The sequence below is a fragment of the Eschrichtius robustus genome, chromosome 17 (genome assembly GCF_028021215.1).
Source record: "Eschrichtius robustus isolate mEscRob2 chromosome 17, mEscRob2.pri, whole genome shotgun sequence".
Classification (NCBI taxonomy): Eukaryota; Metazoa; Chordata; class Mammalia; order Artiodactyla; family Eschrichtiidae; genus Eschrichtius; species Eschrichtius robustus.
This window is the reverse complement of record NC_090840.1, coordinates 18,567,119-18,588,859: the sequence shown is the minus strand read 5'-3', so window position 1 is coordinate 18,588,859 and position 21,741 is coordinate 18,567,119. Positions and strand designations below refer to the sequence as shown.

Genomic DNA, 21,741 nt, shown 5'->3' with positions numbered 1-21,741 from the left:
AATCATGGGAATCATAGGAATCAGACAGGTAGGCAAGGGCCATCTCGAGGGGTCTTGGACGCCTTGGTACAAAGTTGGGATTTCACTCTAATTGTAGTGAAATGCCACTGGGGGGCTTTAAGCAATTGAAATAACATTATATAACTTATTTACATTTTTAAAAGATCTCTCTGGTCTCTATGCTAAGAACTGATTGTATGGAGGCAAGAATTAAAGTGGAGAAAGGACAATTTAAGAGGATGTTGCAGAGGCCGGAGAAGAGACGAAGGTGACATGAGTGGTGAGCAAAGGAAAGTGAAAAGTAGTTGGCTTTAACTATTTACAATAGCCAAGACATGGAAGCAACCTAAATGTCCATCGACAGAGGAATGGATAAAGAAGATGTGGAATATACAATGGAATATTACTCGGCCATAAAAAAGAATGAAATAATGCCATTTGTGGCAACATGGATGGACCTAGATATTATCATACTAAGTGAAGTAAGTCAGACAGAGAAAGACAAATACCATATGATATCATTTATATGTGGAATCTAGAAAAAAGATACAAAGGAACTTATTTACAAAACAGAAACAGACTCACAGACATAGAAAACAAACTTACGGTTATCAAAGGGGAAAGGTGGGGAGGAGGGATAAATTAGGAGTTTGGGATTAACATATATACACTACTATATATAAAATAGATAATCAACAGGACCTACTGTGTAGCACAGGGGACTCTACTTAATATTCTGTAATAACCTATACGGGAAAAGAATCTGAAAAAGAATGGATATTTGTAGATGTATAACTGAATCACTTTGCTGTATACTTGAAACTAATACAACATTGTAAATCAACTATACTCCAATATAAAATAAAAATTAAATTAAAAAAAAAAAAGTAGTTGGGGAATTCCCTGGCGGTCCAGTGGTTCAGACTTGGTGCTTTCACTGTGATGGCCTGGGCTCAATCCCTAGTCAGGGAACTAAGATCCTAAAAGCCACACAGTGTGGCCAGAAAAAAAAAAAAAAAAAAAGTAGTTGGCTTTAGAATATATTCTGGGGATATTAAAAACGGAATCATCGATAAATTCAATGTGAAAAATAAGGGAAAGAGATAATTAAGGATACCCTTGGTTTGGGGATAAGGAATTAGGTGGATGATGAGATAGAGAAGATTTAGGAAGAAACAGATTTGGAAAGGAGTATAAGAGTCCTAGCTCCAAATGGCTCTTAGACTTCCCAGTGGCCATGTTGAGTTTGCAGAATAAACAAATGAATCCTGGTGATATGTATAGTTATCCCTCCTACTACACATAAGTAAGACAAAAGCCAGAAGTTCCTTGAAGATACTAGCTACATCTTAACATAACCTTTGCATTCTCAGTATTCCTCAGCATAATAATGAAACCTAATGCCTATTAAAGACTTATTAAACTGAATTAAATTCAACTGACTTGACTAGGCTCTGTAAGGGAGGTAGGACTTTTGATGGCCCTCAGAGGTTTCCATGAAACAGAAAGATGGACACGAATATTTCAGGTTAGAGAATAGTACACATATATATCAACAGAAGTATAAATAAAGGCCAGTAAAGAGGCTGGCCTGCTTGGAGTTGGGGGGACCCTCCAGATGCCAAGATACACTCACTTAGCTGGGAGGACCATGCTGCAACCATACGTCCAATCAGTCAGCAAGTCCTGTCGGCTCCATCTACAGAATACTTCCAGAACCGGACCCCTCCTCATCGCCTCCACTGCTCCCCCTCTGGTCCGAGTCACCATTCTCTCGCTCACCGGGATTATTGCAACAGCTTCCCAACAGGTCGCCTGCTTCCACCTTTGCCGCCTTACAGATTATTATCAACCCAGGAGTCAGACCAGGCTTTGCTCATAGTAAAAGATAAAGTCGTTCCCTGACCTACATGGCCCTCACCCTCTGCCCATTCCCTTCTATGTCATCTTCTGCTACCTGCCCCCACACTCATTCCATCGCAGCCACGCTGGCCTCCTTGCTATCCCTCCATCACCAGCCGTGTTCCCACCTCAAGGCCATTGTGCTTGCTCTTCCCTCCACCCCTTCTGCTGGATATGGGCGTGGCTCACTCCCTCAGCTATTCCTGTCCTTGCTAAACATCACCTTCTCAGTAAGGCCTTCCTTGCCTGTCCTAATTTAAAATGCAACCCCCATCCCCATCTCTGTAGTCTCTATCCCCTCCCCTGCTTTATTTTTCTCTCACAGCAATCACCACCATTTGACATGCTGAATATTTCACTGATCGAAACTCCAGGAGGGCCGTGACTTCTGTCTTGTTGTTCACTGCTAGATAATATCCTCAGTGTCTAGAACAGGCACATGCCAGATGCTCAGTGAATATTGGTTTAATTAAATAATCCATTAATTCCTTGAGTTTCAGGACTATCCATAGCCAAAAAAAGGTTAGAGCTGAGTCTGACAGCTCTAGGTTACGGGACGGTGTGTGTCCAGGGCTCTGTGGACTGACTCAGACAGCCACATTTTCTGCCTTTTCCAAAGCTGGAGGATAAAACAGCCAGTTCTTACTATTTCTGTATGTTATGCGCTGAACTGTGTTCTCCTTAAATTCATATGTTGAAGTTCTCATCCCCAGTACCTCAGAATGTAACTGTCTTTGGAGACAGGGCCTTTAAGAGGTGATTAAGTTAAAATGAGGTCATTAGGGTAGGCCCTAATCCAATACCGTTGGTGTCTTAGAAGAAGAGGAGATTTAGACATACAGGGAGTCACCAGGAATGAGTGCATATAGAGAAAAAGCCATTTGAAGACATGGCAAGAAGACAGCCATCTGCAAGCCAAGGAGAGAGGCCTCAGAAGGAAACCAAACCTGCTGACCCTTGATCTTGGATTTCCTGCCTCCAGAACTGTGAGAAATAAATTTCTGCTGTTTAAGCCACCCAGTCTGTGATGTTTTTTATGGCAGCCCTAGCAAACATGTATACCGTGTATGCCCAGTAGCTTGGCCAAATGGGAATCATCCTCACAGAAAGGACTGAATTGTCGTCACCAACATCCTGACAATAATACCTAGAGGGATCAGCGCTTCCCACAAATGACGCATTTCCATCTCAGCCAGGACGGATTCTCTAAGGCAGGGAAAGGTTGACGTGGCAGGGGCAGGGGAGAGGGGCATGGCAGCAAGCAGGGTCTCGCTTAGCTGTACATCCCACTTGCTCTCCACGGTCCCTACATCCGTGGGGCAGCAGGAAAGGACCACAGAATTTCTCAGCATTGGAGAGAAACAGATAAAATCCCTCCTCAAAAATCAAATCAGAAGACAAATTGAGTCAGTGTTACTAGAAGATTAAAAGCTAAATAATAATATGAAGTGTTATATAAATAAAGGCCATAGGAAATACAGCACAGAGAAGGTGGCATAATCAATGCATGGAGTAGAAGTGCCAAAGGAGAGGAGAGAAGGGGGCCGAGTGCGCTGAAGAGGGCCTGGAACAGGGCAGTGTAAACTGACCTTGTGGGGTGGGGAATTTTCAGGGAATTCAGCACAATCACAGACAGAAAAAAAAGCCACCAGTCTGAGACTAGTCACACACTTAGGTCCTGTTCCCACATCTGGCAATTACCCTAATTCCCCAGAAGTAACTTTATATTAATATTTGCCAGAGTGCATTTGCAGGATTGTAAACACACACTCAAAAAATAACACAAAATAAAACGGAAAATTGGGGGATTAAATAGGTTTCTTTATTGCAGAACTTCTCAGAACTCAAAGTACATTTGTAAATCTCCCCCAAATGATTAGACCATAAATCCTTTTTTCCCATGAGGATTTCAGCTAGCAAGTATTTTCGGGAGCATCCCCTTAAACCTTCCTGATATCACTAGTGGGTAGAAAAGGCCAGCCAACCTATGGTGAGCAACACAGTGCAAAGCACCAAACCAAAACAGTAGTCAAGCCCCGAAGCTGTGCTTTCAGACCAGCAGATATTTGTAGAGAAAGAGGGAAAACAGAACAAAACAAGATAAAACAAAACAACAGTGATCCAACCAGTAAATAGAATTAGAGTGTGGCTGATTTTTTTTTTTTTTAAGTAATCAATATTATTGTTTCTATGTGGCTCTGTGCTAAAAATTTTACCTCAAAACAATCCTTGTAAAATGGGTTCAAAAATCACTTTCACTTTACAGATAAAAAACCTGAGGCACAGAGAGGCTAAGACTTTGCTCAAGGTCACACAGTAACTGACAGAATCAGCCTTACAACCAATTAGGGAGGTAAGTCCAAGAGCCTTCAAAAACCACAGCCTGAAACACTTACAGAGCACCTGTTATACACCCAACATAACGTTGGGGAAAAAAAAAAATCATTGCCTGGAGCTATAATCAATTCCAAGCAGCAGCTAGGACTGTTCTACCTTCTCAAGAAGACCCGGTCAGTCTTGGGCCTGAGGCAAAATCTCAGAAGCAGATAGTTCTGCCCAGACTGGGAAGAATCAGAAACTGGGTTCAAGGTAGAGATAGCTGACCACAGGAAAGGATAGAAGCACTTGGAGGTCAAGTGCAACACAGTTCAGAGACCTGTGAGGCCGGTGACGGATGGAGAAAATCCACCCAGGGCAGGAACCAGACATCACTTTTGCTGCCAGCAGCCTCTCCGGCAGCTGGAACATACGATCATTTCCTGCATCCCGGCGACAGCAGAAAAAGGTTCCTGTGAAAACTTGCCCTTGGAACAGTTGACATTATGAGTACCTGCTTTTGCCCTCGTACTTACCACAGTAGGAGTACCAAACACTTGTGTCAGAGGAGTTGCAGATCCAGAGTTTCTCTCCAGGTTCAGTAAATGTGGAAGAAAACAGGGTGGAAAAAAGCATAAATGGGAACATGATTCAGTATCTTCAAAACTTTAAAATTGCAATGACAATCAGTAACTAATCATCAGACTCTTCCTTTTTAATAAGTAGAAAAAATTTAACTTAGTCATCAGTCACATGATTTCTGAGTTCCTATCCAACTGTTTCCTCTTTTGAATGTGTGTGTGTGTGTGTTTAATATCTGAGCACTTCCTGCAAGAGGAAAGGAAAATGATTCAGAATGTACTCTTTGCGAACACATGATACAAATGAGAGCACAGAGCTTTAAAAACAAAACCAGTACTTCCCAATCAATAGTAAAAAAACCAGCCTGTAGGTCTTCTTTAGAAGATCAAAAGACTAGCACTCTTTATCCCTCTGCATTGCTATTCTCTCTCCCACAAGTTCTTTTTTTTTTTAAACCCTAAGCACCCCCTCCTATTCCTTCTTTCTTTATTTATGGCAATGCCGCTGGGCTTGGAAGCGTGGAGTCCTAACCGCTAGACCGCCAGGGAATTCCCTCCCACAAGTTCTTTATACAACAATTCTCATGGCCAGAGAGCAGAACCTAAAGCTCTGAACTGAACAGGCTCATGCAAAGTGTTTCTGCTCGGCAACAGGTTCAGCCAAAGGGTAGAGCCCGGCTGGATGAGACCCCAGACACAGGACATTAGCTGTAGTTCTGCATGGTGGGTGGGAGGGTCTCACCAGGCTTGAGAATGCACTCACTTTAGCAAACTACAGGTCCAGGGAATACCTTAAAATGGTCATTATTTTGTGTGTGGAATGTATTTCATTCCAAAACTCTCACTTTGTTCTAGAAAGACAGCCACCGCTTTAGATGCTTTGCTACCTGAAATTCTTTAAAGGACATGGTCTGGGATTAGTAGCCAAAAAATGGCATGGAGTCGGGGCCTTAAAAACCTACAAGTTTAGAGGAAAATAATCATATTTGTAAAAGGTTTTACTAAAGAACTGTACCACTTTCCCATTTTTTTAAAGGTAAAAATCCATGGGGTGGGGCGTAGTCTGGGGAAATGGGGAGTTGCTCAATGGGTATTGTTTCAGGTTGGCAAGGTGAAAAAGTTCTAGAGATCTGTTGCACAGCAAGGTGAATACAGTTAACACTACTGAACCGTACACTTAAAATTGGTTAAGATGGAGAATTCCCTGGAGGTCCAGCGGTTAGGACTCCATGCTTCCACTGCAGGGCACATGGGTTTGATCCCTGGTCGGGGAACTAAGATCCCACAAGCTGCCCAGTGCGGCCAAAAAAAAAAAAAATGTGGTTAAGATGGTAAATTTTATGTTATATGTATTTTCCACAATTTAAAAACATACTTTTTAAGTGGGGGGAAAAAAAGAGGACAAATCCATGAACGCTTCTAGTAGTCTCGAAATACCATTTCCCACTAAAGGGAACAAATACTCTAGAGAAATTACTGTTTCCAGGTCTGAGGCAGAAAAGGTTCAAGATGAGCCTAAAACATCTGATCATATTAGACACCCAATTTGATGACAGTCCCATTGACCAAAGATGGGTTTCCTATTGCTGCTGTAACAAATAACCACAAACTTAGTGCCCTAAAAACAATACAAATGGGGAATTCCCTGGCAGTCCAGTGGTTAGGACTCTAATTTTCACTGCCGAGGGCCCAGGTTCGATCCCTGGTCGGTGAACTAAGATCCCACAAGCCATGCTATGCGGAAAACACACACACACACAATACAAATGAATTCTCTTACAGTTCTGGAGGTCAGAAGTCTGAAATCAGTTTCAATGGGCTAAAAGCAAGGAGTCAGCATACCTAGTTCTTCTGGAGACTCCAGGGGAAGACTGTTTACTTGCCTTTTTCAGTTTGAGAGCTGCAATCCTTCCATTCCTCCATCTTCAAAGTTCAGCACTGTCCTCTCTGGTTCCATCATCACTTCGCCTCTCCTCTGATACCCTGCCTCCCTGTTATAAGGACCCTGTGATTACACTGGAACCATTTGGATAATCCATGATAATCTCCCCAACTCAAGATCCACCTATAAATTCCCTTTTGCCATTTAACGTAACATTCACAGCTTCCAGACATGAACATTCAGCCTACCTGTAGACTATTACTATCATTAATAAGATAGTAACTGCGATGAATTGAAATATATCAAATATATTCAAATCAATAAGCTCATAATAATTTTTTTAAAGTCTAATCAGCAGATGATGCTAGGAAACCAACTCTATTTTGAAAACTGATAAAGGGAAAGAATCAAGCATTTATCCTGACTTTTCTATAGAAGCGGAACTACTGGTAACCAAATAGTACAGAGAGGCAAGTTTCCCTTGCCTTCTCATACTCTTCTCTCCACTTTTAGAAGTATTTCAGCTAATATATGAAAAAGGAATGATAGAATATAACCATTTTGCAACACCTAATGAATTAGTAAACTTGGGCACTGAGCATTAGTAGTTGCTAACGTCACAGAGAGAGAGACAGAAAGACATTGTATACTTCTTGATGGATGAACATGGTGGTAGCCAACCTCCAAGATGACTCCCAATGATCCTTACTTCTTGGTATGCAAATCCTTGTGTAGCCCCCTTCAACAATGTATAAGGGTGACTGCGTAACTAAGAAAATATTGCACAATGATAATGTGCAACTTCCAAGGTAGATCATAAAAGACATTTTACCCTCTACCTTGCTCTCCTGGATCAATTGCTCTGGGGGAAACAAGTAGCTCTAAAGAGAGATCCATGTGGCAAAAAACCAAGGCCTCCTCCCAAAAGACCAGCACCAATTTGTCATTCATGTGAGTGAGCCACCTTGGAAGCAGTTCCTCCTGCCCCAGCCCAGCCTTCAAATGACAGGAGCACCGGCTGATATCTTGACTGCAACCCCATGAGAGTACCTGAGCCACACCCCCTCAATTAAGCCATTCCCAAATACCTGACCAACAGACACTGTGCAATATCATAAACGTTGATGTTTTAAACCTCTAAGTTTTAGGGGCAATTTGTTATGCAACAATAGAAAAATAATACAAACAACATCAGCTATGAATCAGTCTTATCCAAAATAATCAAACCTCAACCTGATGAAGCCCCAATTTATAGCAAATACAGTAGACAGACAAACATGGTAAACTACACCTTGGGGATATAATCAGAAAATCTAGACCATGAAAACATAATATAGGACAAAAAACTCAGTTTCTTCAACAGATGATTTGCAAGGGGCAGGGGGTGGCGTGGGGGTGGGCAACAAAGTGAAAGAGGGAATTCCCTGGCAATCCAGTGGTCAGGATTTCGTGCTTCTGCTGCCGGGGGCCAGGTTTGATCCCTGGTTGGGGAACTAAGATCTCACATGCCGTGTGGCAGGGCCTAAAAAAACAAAAACAAAGTGAAAAATTTAGAAGGGCCCATAGATTAGAAGTCTTAAAAGACACTTAGAAAATAGGTGTGAATAAGGTGGGAACTTTAATTAGATCTTAATCCAAACAAAATGGGGGGGGGGGTGGAAATTATGAAACAATTGGAAATTTGAGTAGACTGGATATTTGATAACACTGGGGGTCAAGGGCAGCTTAGGTATTATGATGGTATTGTTATTTTTTTAAGTCTTTATCTTGTAGAGTTACAAAATTAAATATTTAAGAAAGAAATCTTATGATGTCTGGGATTTGGTTCCAAATAAAAGTAGAGAGCAAGTGGTCTAGATGAAACAATGAATCTGGATGATAGAGTCACTTTTTCTGAAAAAATCAGAATACAATTTTAACGAATGTGTCCAAGCTAAGGCTGTCATTCATACCTAATGACCATTTTGTTACTTTTGCTTCCAAAAGCTGAAGTCTTTCAGTACGATGTAATCTACGTTGAGGAAAAGGATTACATCTTATTGTCAAAGGGTATACTATCTGATGTAACCCAGAGGTCCAATGCGATCACCCTGCCCTTTGAGACTCAAATAAAACTGACTCAATATCCTTCCCTTAGGTAGAGGGAGACTCACCACCTTCCTAATCTTTCCAAGATTACTCTGCCTGGGGAGAGGGTAGTAAAGTGGCATGGAAGGACGTGCGTATATCTCTTACCTTGGCCTGAGCTGTTTCTGCAGACTTATTTCAGTGATGAATCATTATGGTATCCTATGCATGCTGATCCTTTTCTACATCTTGGTCTCACTCCAAATCATGCCCTTGAGAAGTCATCTTTCTCATGTAGTCTTTTAAGCCTTTTTTCTTTTCTCTAAACAATCTGAGGAATTATTTTTTAAATTAATTTATTTATTTATTTTTGGCTGTGTCGGGTCTTTGTTTCTGTGCGAGGGCTTTCTCTAGTTGCGGCGAGCGGGGGCCACTCTTCATCGCGGCGCGCGGGCCTCTCACTGTCGCGGCCTCTCTTGTTGCGGAGCACAGGCTCCAGACACGCAGGCTCGGTAGTTGTGGCTCACGGGCCCAGTTGCTCCGCGGCAAGTGGGATCTTCCCAGACCAGGGCTCGAACCCGTGTCCCCTGCATTGGCAGGCAGATTCTCAACAACTGCGCCACCAGGGAAGCCCCTGAGGAATTATTGATACTCATAAAAATAGGATTTTCACTCCACTCCACAGGTGACAAAATGGTTGCATGGATACAGGACATTTAAAGCAAGAGATAGGATGTACTAAAAACAAGTTATGAGAAAACTGACCCTTGAGAGAAAACTTTGAAATGTTAACAACACTGTTTTCTTCTAATATTTATCTAACATTTGATAATGAGTATTTTGATTATGGAATAATCTTTTTACAGAAAGATATAAATCACATTAACTGCTAAGATAGCAACAGGTCCATATCTAGGTGACAGAGGACAGAAAAGCAGACAGGCAGAGGCCCAAACTGAGGACAGAGGTGGTGGCAGCTTGTTCATCTGAGAATAGAGCCCGCCCTCTACTAAGACCACAAGCTGGCTGATCCAACAGAGGGCAGGCTCTAAGTCTCAGAAAGATGAGCACTGTTCTACCTTAAGCTGTCTCCTATAACCTTCTAGCAGCTTCAGACTTGAATGATCTTTCCCCTAAGAACTAGTGATGTCCCTGCTGCTTCTCCACCCACCTTCCTCATACACAGGCAAGCCAGAAAGATTAATCATCGTGGCAGGTGATAGATGTTAGGCAGCTCTCTACAGACTGGGTGTTTTGTTCTTAACTGTGACTCTGGCAACTAGCCCAGTACCTGACACCCTCTAGGCACTTAATCAGTATCTACTAGTCTAAATAGCATGATTTGAGGCCCTTTGTTCCTGGCTGAAAATCCTTCACAAGAACCAACTTAACATTAGCATGGAGACTTTTATTTTATAAAAGGTACTATCCATCTATGTAGTACATACAATTTTCCCACTGTGATAGGGTGTAACAAAGGAGAGTGCACATGGAGGGACAAATGGAACCACTGAAGACGATACTGCTTAGGTCACCACTTCCCCAAGAGCTAACCACACCCTACTGGACATGGATATCTTTAACGTGGGCAGCCATGCCAGAGAAGATAGGCAAAAACCTGTGCTCTGAGCCAAAGGAAGCAGATTAACAGTTTCCCATAATCTGTGAATTTTTAAAGAGTTTTCAATGTGGGCAAAGGTAATATCTACATCCTTAGAAAAATCCAAACACAAAGGAAAAATAACTTTCCCATTTGCTTCTGACATCCAATCCCCAGCTGAGAGGCAATCACACTTATTATATAAAAGTAACCATGCATATGTCAGCATATACATGTATTTTCACACCCTTTTTTTTTCACACACACACACTGTATTTTATTTTTACAAGAGATAAATAGACTGACACCAAGCATTGTACATGGATGACCACAACAAAAGCAACAATGATTGCAATTACCAAACATGAAACACACTCATACTATGTCATAATATTGACATTCAGTCCAGTAATCCTCCACTGTAACAGCTCCTTTACTTTGCAGTGAAAATTGATTTGTATATTCTTTGCCTCTGAGCACCCTTTTAACACAAATGATAAGAGTATTGTATGTTTTGTTTTTCAAACATAACTTTTTTTATTATAAAGGAACATAATTCTCTGGAAATTAAAAGTTCTGTAATACAATTTCAAATTACGTTTTTAACAATCAGTCACTAACAAAAATCAAAAGTAAAGGCAATTATTATACACTGGAACATAAATCACATTTAAGCACAAACATAAAAACGATAGACTCATTTCTCTTCTTTAAGCTGTTTCTTTTCACTGGCTTCTTCCACATCAAAAGTGAATGGCTTGTCATAACCCATTAGATGGTTATAGTCTTCAGGGTTTGGAAAGAGTGCTGGATTAACTAACAGTGATTTTGTTTTAGCATAAAAGGTGGTAAACACATGTGTGCTATTTGGAATCTTCACGTCATTCTGGTGGAACACTGTACTTGTTTCCAAAAGCACAACGTTGTAAGTAATGGCTTTGTAAGTGTCTGTTGTGGCCTCATGGTACAACCGAATGACGTAGCCTTTTGTAAGCAAGTGAAGCAGTGCTGGAGTGATCACTGTAAAGCTTCCTATGATGCCATAAAATAAGATTTGCAAAGGCAGACTTCCAAATATAATATTATTTTGTGCAAAAATGTACGGTAGAAATGCAAGGCTGATCAGACTTGTAGAGTAAGAAAAACATTTCACACCTAAATAAGAAAAAAAAATGGGAGAAGATTAACACTTTCAACTTTTATAAAAGAATCAACCTATCCAATTAATTCTTCCACCTTTCTCCCTACAACATCATCATCAAAACAACAAAACCAAAACACCTATATAGTGCTTATTATATTCCAGGCTCTATTTTAAGCACTTTACATATTTCATTCATGAAATCTAGAAAAAAGCCCTATGAGACTGATGTATGATTATCATCATCATCACTCCCATTTAAAAGATGAGAAAATATGAGGTACTTGCTCAATGTCACATAGCTACCAAGTAGCTGTGCTGGGATTTAAACCCAGGCAATCTGACTCTAGGGTCCAGGCTGTTGGCCGTTACAATGCACTGCCTCTCCAGCTGGAAAGTCCGCTTTAGGGTTGACTGGCTTCTATCTCAGTTCCCAATAAAAGGTTTACTATTACTCAAAACTCTTTATGAATACTATAAAAGTTAATTCAGTCAGCAGATAATCAAATAAAGCTCTCTATTAACAAGCATTTCCACAGATCTAACATAAAATGTTCAAATATGAGGCTAACTTTTTCAGGCTAAGTGCCCAGCATTAAAACAGCAAATTAAAAAACAAACAAACAAAAAACACCACCAGTGGTTAAGAAACATATGGGAAAGGTAATCAACTTCTTTACCAAGGAAAAACATTCAAGTTAAAATAGTGAGATATTTTTACTTATCACGTTAGAAAGATTAAAAAACCAGTGACTTCTGAACTGTATACTTAAAAATGATCAAAATGGTAACTTTTACTTTATGTCTATTTTACCACAGCAAATAAATAAATAACTTAAAATGTAAATTTTCTTAGTTTGAAGGTACAATTTTAACATGATCAAATACCATCTGTTTGGAAAACAGACAAGTTGAGATCCTAGAAGGGTTGATTATAGTTATTTTGGAAAAACAAAGGAAGCAAAAAAGGGGGGAGGGTTAGATACTAAAACATAAGATTCTATAATTAAAATAGTGTGGTACTGGCTCAGTACATAAACAGATCAATGGGAAAAAACGGGAAATCTAGACACAAACCTAACTGCATATGGAAATTTAGTATAGAACAAAGATACAATCTAAAATAAGTGGTGCTGGGACAACCAGATTCAGAGAAAATTCAGTCTATCCCTCATACCACATACCAGGAAAACTCCAAATAATCCAGAGATTTAAGTGTATAGAATAAGAAAGGTATAAGAAGAAAATACCCGTGAAGTCCTTTATAATCTAAGAATAGGAAAACTTTTCTAATTATGACCGAAAATACAGAGGCAATCAAGGGGAAAGTTGATACACCTGATCACCTTTTTAAAATGTACATGGACATAAATACCGTAAACAAAGAGACAAATGAGAAAAATATTTGCAGCTTATATGACAAAGGGTTAATATCCCCAATACACAAAAGGTTTCTAGTATATGAGAAGAAAAGATCAACAACCCAATAAACAAACATGCCAGAAATATAAGCAGACAGTTCAATGAAACAAAAATGCACACGGCCTTTCAACAGATGAAATGATGCTACGCCTCAATCATAAGAAACATTCAATTAAAACCACAGTGAGATACCGTTTTTCCCCCAAACTGGCAAAAACTAAAAATATGACATCATACTCTGTTGGTGAGGCTATAACAAAGCAGACACTCTCATACCTCACTCTTGCTTGAAGGCTTATTTTGCATCAGTAATTTAAAAATAATTCCTTCCCCCCACAGGTAGATGCCATGACATTGGTACACATGGGATTCAATGGGGACCAAGCTGCCTTCTATATAAAAGCCTCCTTAGCCCTTCCAACTACCTGTTTTCCCCATTACTCTTTCACACTATAGTAGGTTGAATAGTGTCCCCTCAAAATTCACATCCATTTAGAACTTTAGAACGTGACCTTATTTGGAAATAGGGTCTTTGCAGACAATTAAAAGTTGAGATGAGATCATACTGGATTACGGTGGGCCCTACGTCCAATGAGAGTATCCTTAAAAGGACAGAACAAGACAAGCAGAGACACAGAGAACGCCGTGCGAAGTAGGTGGCAGAGACTGGAGTTATGCAGCTACAAGCCAAGGAAACATGAAGGATTGCTGGGAGCCACCAGAAGTTGGAAGAGACAAGGACAAGCTCTTTCCTAGAGCCTTCAGACAGCACGGAATGCCAACACCTTGATTTCAGACTTCTAGCCTTCAGAACTGTGAGAATAAATTTTTGTTGTTTTAATCCACCAAGCCTGTGGAAATGTATTGTAAGAGCCCTAGGAAACTTATACATACATACACTTTATTATGCCTGGATTGAAGTAATTGCTATTTTCTAAACATATTCTCATGCCTTTGCTCATACTACTTCCGTGCCTGGGATGCCCTTCTTTCATACGTCTTCATGTTCAAATTCTACTCATCTTAAAATGAGAATACTATGACATCTGTAATTATTTGCTGCTGAATTAACAAGAACCGTCAACTAAAAGTCCCTTCAAATATCTTTAAATTAGGACCCAATTTGGTAGTTTAAATGGTACCGCTATGTTAATGTCTCTCACTCAGTTTTACACAGAAAAAATATTAATCCCTGATAAATACAGTGACTTCTTATTAATATAATATTGAAGGAACTCAAACATTAAATTCTTCTACAGGTTACAGTTCTAGAACTTTGAATATCATGCGTAGCTCTGCTCTTCCACAAATATTATATCGTACCCACACTAAAATTAATTCCTATCTATATTCTCTTCTCTTCAGAATTGAGTCAAGTGGGAACATGAAAAAAATTGATTAAGCCTTCCCTTCATTTGAAGGAACGGTGTCTGTATTCAGAAAGAAGGGTACCATGGGGGTCACGGTGAACACATCTCAAGGGCATCAATCTAGGTATCCTAGGCTCAATCCAGAGATGAGAAACAGGCTCAGTGGCCCACTCATGTTGTGACTTCTGAAGAAATTTCTACCATCCGAAATTGATTATTCCAATAACTTCAGAACGCCACTCAATACTGATTATAATCAGTCCTTATTCCCAAAAAGTTTTAAATAGCTAAAATTGTATTTTAAACATACTCTATTTTAATGTCACACACTCTTGAGAACTTACAGACTTCCAGATTAAATTTTAGACAACTGGTTAACACCAGCATGATCAAAAACACACATGCAAATGGGGCACAGAAATCTTGTGGCCAACTTGGCTATAAAGAAATCCTCCAGATATTTCAGGTTATACTTTTTTTTTTATGATTATTAAAATGAAATACAACCTCAGGAACTTGAACAAATCACAAACTTAAGTTCTTCTGACTTTCCCTACTAAAATATTCCATACTAAATACTGAATTATGACCTAAGGAAAGAGCTTTAAACTTGTAGCTATCTAATACACTGCCCTTTCCTTCTCCACGATAACTCCCTACTACCTGGAAAACCACTAAGTAAATATGTTTGCTGAAAATTCTAAGATGACCTAAAAAAATGTAAAGTTAATATATCTTTGAATTATAAAAGTATTACTGCTCATTTTAACTGCAAAATCTAAAAACATATACCGTAAATGTCTACTTACCCGAAATAACTAAGAGGTATTCGCCCATATTTTTTTCCTCTGCATATTCAAACATTACATAAACATACACTTTTTGTTCTGTTTTATTTTGTTGCTAAACATCCCGAGAGGTGACCAAAGGATGGAATCTTTAGTGCCCAGCCATAAGATCAGAAAGTCATAAGAGTCTACAAAAACCTTTTTAAATCTCCTAAAAATGCAAAGGTCTTAACCTCTAAATCTTTTATCAACAGACCACAAGAAAAAAATTATAATTTTTCCTTCTGTCTTGCAATTACAAGGTGCTAAAATAATAAGTATCATATGCTAAGAACCTTTTTTATAAGTAAAAGGGGGGGTTAAAAAGGAAATATCCTCACTTCTGATTACCCACCAAATACTGTTCGGGCCAGATTCCCAGTATAAATCAGCCTTCCATCTTCTGATTTTTCAAGTTGTGTATGTAAACATCGAACACATCTTTCCCAACAAACAGGTATCTATTGAAACAGAGACCATTATAATGTGAGTACATGATAAATTGCATTTTAGGCCAACTTTTAAATTTTTTTAAGTTTATTTTGAAAAATATAATAATGAGTAAAAGAGAACTTATCACATGGGGTGATTTAAGGAATTCTTCCAATAATCTACAAAGCTAAAGAAAGCAAACTGAGTAACAGAATGGCTCTCCTTAATTCCACTCACAAGTAGACATTGAATTGGGAGTTTGAAGACCTAGGTTTGCATCCCAGCTAGAAGCATTTTAAAGTGTGACCTTAAACAAGTAAAAAGTTAGTGGAATAGTTTCTTCTATTCCACATCACTCTCGCTCAACTGTCAAAGATTTAAATGCATTAGCTTTTTTTAAAAAATTAAGTTTAATTATGTAAGTAAAATACTGCAAATTCAGAAAGTTTAAAGTCCAGACTTCTTTTAATACTTCTAAAATATTTATACTATAGCTAGTATTAAAAAAAAAAAAAAAAAAAGAATAACTCTTTCCCCAAGGGTCTCGTATCCATCCCTTGCTCCTCGCAAGGAAAATATTTTACTTGAACTCCTACATCAAATTTCACAGGAACAAAAGAGTTGCCCGAACCTCTGCAAATGACTTTCACAACACACGCTCTTCAAGATGTAGAAGGCGTGCCTAATCCCTTTATGCTGAGATTTAATGCCATTCCAATTCCAGCGTTGGCCTTTCCTCCCAAATTTCAACCATGTTTGCTAATCCTAATATTTTACAGGGCAGGATTAGGAGACAATTTATTCAGATTCAAATGAGAAGGATTAATGTCTCCATCCCATTTTTCCAAGGAGCAAAGGAATTCCTAAAAATAGAGCCACCTAATAAAAAACAGAACAAACTCAAAATCAGGTTCCCCGAGTTCTTTCAGTTCGGTCTCCACGTGGTGCATCTAATCTCGCTGCAAATTAACCCTTCCGAGCTTGCGCTCGACAGAAAAAAAAAAATGAGAGTCCTCACAAGCCCGCTGGATTTGCAACCATCTCTGTAAAGTGACTGGAACCGCCCAGAAAATAAGCACTTTCCAAGGGACACTGCTGGACTCGCGGGGGCTGCGAACCCCGGGAGCACCGGCCTGTCGCCCAGGCCGAAGCCGGCCTCTCCTGCCAGCCCCGCAGCACGGGGCTCCTTCAGCACCAGAGCCGCCGTGCAGGCCGGGGAGAAGCTATGGGAGAGCCGGGCTCCCCAGGCCCGGTGCTACTCCCACCCCCGCCCTTACTCGGGTCCGCGAGCCCTCTGACCGCCGACCTGCGCTCGCACCCGACACGGCAGAAGCGTCGCGGCTGCCGACAGCCCCGCGCCCCCGCCGCCGCCCCGCCCCGAGGAGCCTCTGCAGGAAGCCGCCCGCCAGACGGCCGCCCTAGGGCCTCGGAGCGCAGTGGCTGCCCACGGTGCCGTCCTCTTCCCACCGAGCCGCAGGCCGGCCGCCCACGGGCCGCCCAACGCCAGAAGCAGCATCCCGCGCGTGACCAGAAGCGGCGACTGCTCTGCGGCGGCAGCCGGGCACGCCGAGGCGCAGCTCCTCACCGGACCGCGGCAGAGACGAGCCGCGCGCTCGCCACCGCCTGCAGGTCCGCGGGCCGCACTGGCCGCCTGCGCGTGCGCAGAACGGACGGCCCGCCGGCAACCTGCCCAGGCTCGCGCGTTCCTTGTGGGCTGAGATCGACCTGACCCTCGCTGCCGGGACCAGCAAATGGCCATCCTGCGCGCTGCTTCCCCTCGTGGGAGTCTGGCGCTCTTTATAACCGTGTGGAAGGACAGAGGGGAGAGACACGCGCGAAGGACAAAGCCTGGAAGCAGGGTTAAATCTTTCATTCTCGTGGGCATCATTTTCTGTGCCCAAAAAACCATTTTCTCTGCGGAAAATGTTTCTAACCTGTTGGCACAGAGGAATAATACAGTGCACGTTTGAACAAAAATGAATAGTAATTTAATCCAACCAGTAGGTTGGTAGAAAATGAGAGGAACTTGGTCATATAATGTTGATATTTGTCAAATTTGTCTTCGGAAATCAGTCTCATCCGTTTACACGATTGTTCATTATTTGTTAAAGAGATATTGAGCGCCTCGCCAACTGCCAGGACTAAGTTGGAAGCAGAGGATACAAAGATACTGAATAAAATTGGAAATCCACAATGCTTACATAGTGAGGGAAACACCTAAAAATTAGCTAAAATATAATGCTGAAATATAATTGTAATATACCAATTTACAAAATGCTGCAGAGGCCCGAGAGACAGAATGATTAATTTGGCCTCTGAATGTCCAAAGGTTCAGCTGGGTATTGAGGGATGAGCATTCAACTAGTAAAGGACGCTTTTGTTTTCTATTTCAGAACCATGTTTTTCACTCAATATGGTCAATATGGTACTGGCGGGCTTCCCTGGTGGCGCAGTGGTTGAGAGTCTGCCTGCCAATGCAGGGGACACGAGTTCGAGCCCTGGTCCGGGAAGATCCTACGTGCCGCCGAGCAACTAAGCCCGTGCGTCACAACGACTGAGCCTGTGCTCCAGAGACCGCGAGCCACAACTACTGAGCCCGCGTGCCTAGAGCCCGTGCTCTGCAACAAGAGGAGCCACCACAGTGAGAACCCCGTGCACCGCAACCAAGAGTAGTTGCTCACAGTAACTAGAGAAAGCCCACGCAAAGCAATGAAGACCCAATGCAGCTAAAAATAAAATAAATTTATAAATAAAATAAAATAAAAAATATATATGTTATTGGCATAGGAGAGGAACAAACTAATAGTCGAAAATAGTATCATCTTCGCAACTCCAAATCCTGTCTATTTTTTTCTGGGTATCCAGAAGGATAAAATTATACTATTTCTTTATGGATAACTTCACTTTCTTTCTTTCTTTTGTTTGTTCATTGAAGTATAGTTGATTTACAATGTTGTGCTAATTTCTGCACATTATATATTATAGCAAAGTGACTCAGTTACACACATATATACGTTCTTTTGTCATATTCTTTTCCATTATGGTTTATCCCAGGAGATTGGATATAGTTCCCTGTGCTATACAGTAGGACATTGTTGTTTATCCATTCTAAATGTAATAGTTTGCATCTACTAACCCCAAACTCCCAGTCCATCCCTCCCCCTCCCTCTGCCCCTTGGCAACCACACCTGTTCTCTGTGAGTCTGTTTCTGTTTTGTAGATAGGTTCATTTGTGCCATATTCTAGATTGCACATATAAGTGATATCATATGTCTTTTTCTGACTTAGTATGATAACCTCTAGTGGCATCCATGTTGCCGCAAATGGCATTATTTTGTTCTTTTTTATGGATGAGTAATATTTCACTGTGTGTATATATATATATATATATATATATATATATATATATATACCACATCTTCTTTATCCATTCATCTGTCGATGGACATTTAGGTTGTTTCCATGTCTTTGCTATTGTAACTTCCCTTTTTTAAAGTTATCTTCCACTTACCTTTCAAGAACTCTTGTTTTAGTGTAATTCATATTACAAACAATATCAATTAGCCATTATTGTACTGATATGTATGTAAATTTTTCTGTTCATATAGTGTTTTTCTTTAATACCTTTAAAAAGATAAACTGAGGCATGCTAAAATTTTTGAGTTTACTTGAGCAAAAATTTATTCAAATCGGACAAATTTATTCAAAATTTATTCAAAACTGGAAGTGGTCAGGAGCACTCCACTGACAGGAGCTAGGGGCAAGGTTTTTATGGAGAAGATGCACATGCAAAGCAAGGAAATTATTTGATTGGTTATAGCTTATGCCACACTGTGAGGCATGTAGGATCTTAGTTCCGCGACCAGGGATTTAACCCATGCCCCCTGCAGTGGAAGCGTGGAGTATTAACCACTAGACCGCCAGGGAAGTCCCTGCTTATAGCTTATGCTGTTGCATTATTTGAGAAAATCTAGTTGTCTGTTTGTGATTGGTTGTTTGTGATTGGTTGTAAATACCTTGAGGTATTTATAAGAATTGAATCTGGCTTAGCTTTTGGGTTGCTCACTAAACTACCAAGGCATCAGAACCATCTCAGTCTAATGGCCTCTTTGTATGATTACTTCAACAATACATTGAGGGACTTCCCTGGTGGCACAGTGGTTAAGAATCTGCCTGCCAATGTAGGGAACACGGGTTCGAGCCCAGGTCCGGGAAGATCCCACATGCCGCGGAGTAACTGAGCCCGTGTGCCACAACTACTGAGCCTGCACTCTAGAGCCAAGCCAGTGAGCCACAACTACTGAGCCCGCACGTCTAGAGCCCCTGCTCCACAACAAGAGAAGCTACCGCAGTGAGAAGCCCGCGCACCGCAATGAACAGTAGCCCCCGATCTCAGTGACTAGAGAAAGCCCGCACAGCAACAAAGAACCAACGCAGTCAAAAATTAATTAAATAATTAATTTTTTAAAAATATATATATATTGAGAGAACCTGAATTTTTATCTTCTGTTAAGCTTAGTTTCTTCCTACAGAAACTATAAGCAAATGGAAATAATAATATTTGGTCTACTCAAGGTTTCTAAGTAGCTAAAATGAGATGATATTCTGAAAATTCTGTGCTATAGAATTATATGAAATTGTCATTCATGGTTAAAAAGATTTCCCAATTCTAGTAGTTTAGAGACAATTTTTGAATATATACTACTTGAGTGGGATTTTAGAATGATACTAAGGCTGTTTACAAAATAAGCCTTGATTCCCCATTCATATCATCTGAGAGAGTCCCTTTAAAGATGGAGGGTGATGGAAAAATTGAAAATGGCTATCACTTGTAGAATGTATGACTACCATTATTGTATGTATTTTTTGTTTGTTTTTTGGCTGTCTTTCCTCCCCATCCACCAGCCCCCTTCCCCTCCTTTAACATGAGCTAAAGGGCAGAATGGTGTGATGGAAAAAAGAAAAGAAAAATTGTGGTAAAGCTAATATTTTGATAAAGACCCTAAATACTTCTTTATACATTACTAGTTTCGAAAATAAACTACGAGAATCTTTGGGGAAAAGAATTTGTCAACAGATTATCAAGATCTTTTAAAATGTTCATATTCTAAAGAAATAGAAACATGGTCAAAGATTTCTGCAGATACTGAACACAGTATTACATGAAGTAATTTAAAAATGGAAATATGGTCAATGTCCAACATTTAAGGAAATACTTAAGTGAGTCATGGTACATTTGGACAATGTAAGTATATACAGACATTAAAAATGATGCTTGTTGAAATCAATTTTCACTGCAAAGTAAAGGAGCTGTTACAGTGGAGGATTACTGGACTGAATGTCAATATTATGACATAGTATGAGTGTGTTTCATGTTTGGTAATTGCAATCATTGTTGCTTTTGTTGTGGTCATCCACGTACAATGCTTGGTGTCAGTCATTGTTGCTTTTGTTGTGGTCATCCATGTACAATGCTTGGTGTCAGTCTATTTATCTCTTGTAAAAATAAAATACAGTGTGTGTGTGTGTGTGAAAAAAAAAAAAAAAAAAAAAACATCGTATAGGGCACGGGACAGCCCCCTACAACAACAACAACAACAAAAAAATGATGCTTGTTGAGATTTTGGTTACAGAAGTGTGGGTTATTGAGGTTTGTTGAGTTGGAAAATAAATAAAGAACCATATATATACACAGTATAATCTATGTAAAAGTGTATTAAAAAACCAAATTTATCTGCAATTTCTGCATTTTTATAAGCATGTATTATATTGATTACATAATAAATAAAATTTTTAAGTAAAATTTTGCGTTTTTTAAAAAAACAGTCCTAGACTAGATTCTAGCCCTAAATCTGGCATTAGCTGGCCTCAGTATCCTCACCTGGAAAATTCTATCATTCTCTAGGCAACTAACAGAGTGACCCTTATGGAAGGTGATAATGCAATGAGGAAAAGGGAAAGTTTTAAGGGGAGAAAACAACACTTCTGAAGTAGAGGAGGAAAAGTATAATTGAAAATGGGCCCACAGCCTCCTTTTCTCACCCCATTGCCTCTCCTCCCCACCAAATTCTACTCTGAGCTATTATAACCAAAAAACTTTAATAATTTTTGCAAAGGCTTTGAAAAATTAACCCAGGACGGTCCGTCCGGTATTGCTTTTGCAACACCTTTTATCTGCCAAATGAACTAAAAAAGTCTTGC

General features: G+C 40.2%; 2 protein-coding genes across 4 annotated transcripts in view; both read right to left on the bottom strand.

Moving 5' to 3' along the window:
* The window catches only part of LY96 (lymphocyte antigen 96), a 28,842-nt gene extending 23,898 nt beyond the window's left edge, over positions 1 to 4,944 (bottom strand). For both annotated transcript variants that reach the window (XM_068525758.1, XM_068525759.1), the window contains exon 1: positions 4,755 to 4,944. In XM_068525758.1, the coding sequence (XP_068381859.1) occupies positions 4,755 to 4,866 (112 nt within the window). In that variant the 5' untranslated portion in view covers positions 4,867 to 4,944. The remainder of the gene's footprint in view (positions 1 to 4,754) is intronic.
* A 5,784-nt stretch (positions 4,945 to 10,728) lies between these two features.
* On the bottom strand, positions 10,729 to 17,188 carry TMEM70 (transmembrane protein 70). 2 transcript variants are annotated; one of them, XM_068525712.1, is made up of 3 exons: positions 16,847 to 17,188; positions 15,464 to 15,569; positions 10,729 to 11,503 (listed from the first exon to the last, which is right to left on the bottom strand). In XM_068525712.1, exons 1-3 carry the CDS (start codon positions 17,054 to 17,056, stop codon positions 11,046 to 11,048), a joined length of 774 nt encoding a protein of 257 aa, XP_068381813.1. In that variant the 5' UTR covers positions 17,057 to 17,188; the 3' UTR covers positions 10,729 to 11,045. The 2 variants fall into 2 exon arrangements, with proteins under 2 accessions (XP_068381813.1, XP_068381812.1); XM_068525711.1 differs by having other exon boundaries at positions 10,730 to 11,503; positions 16,859 to 17,188.
* Positions 17,189 to 21,741: the final 4,553 nt, after the last annotated feature.

What these genes read in the sequence shown, in the direction of transcription:
- TMEM70 (XM_068525712.1), bottom strand. Translation starts at nt 17,056, where the DNA reads ATGCTGCTTCTGGCGTTGGGCGGCCCGTGGGCGGCCGGCCTGCGGCTC. An exon ending in CGTGTCGGGTGCGAGCGCAG is followed by an intron (nt 15,570 to 16,846) that starts GTCGGCGGTCAG and finishes CTGTTTCAATAG; the next exon opens with ATACCTGTTTGTTGGGAAAG. An exon ending in TCTGGCCCGAACAGTATTTG is followed by an intron (nt 11,504 to 15,463) that starts GTGGGTAATCAG and finishes TTTCTTATTTAG; the next exon opens with GTGTGAAATGTTTTTCTTAC.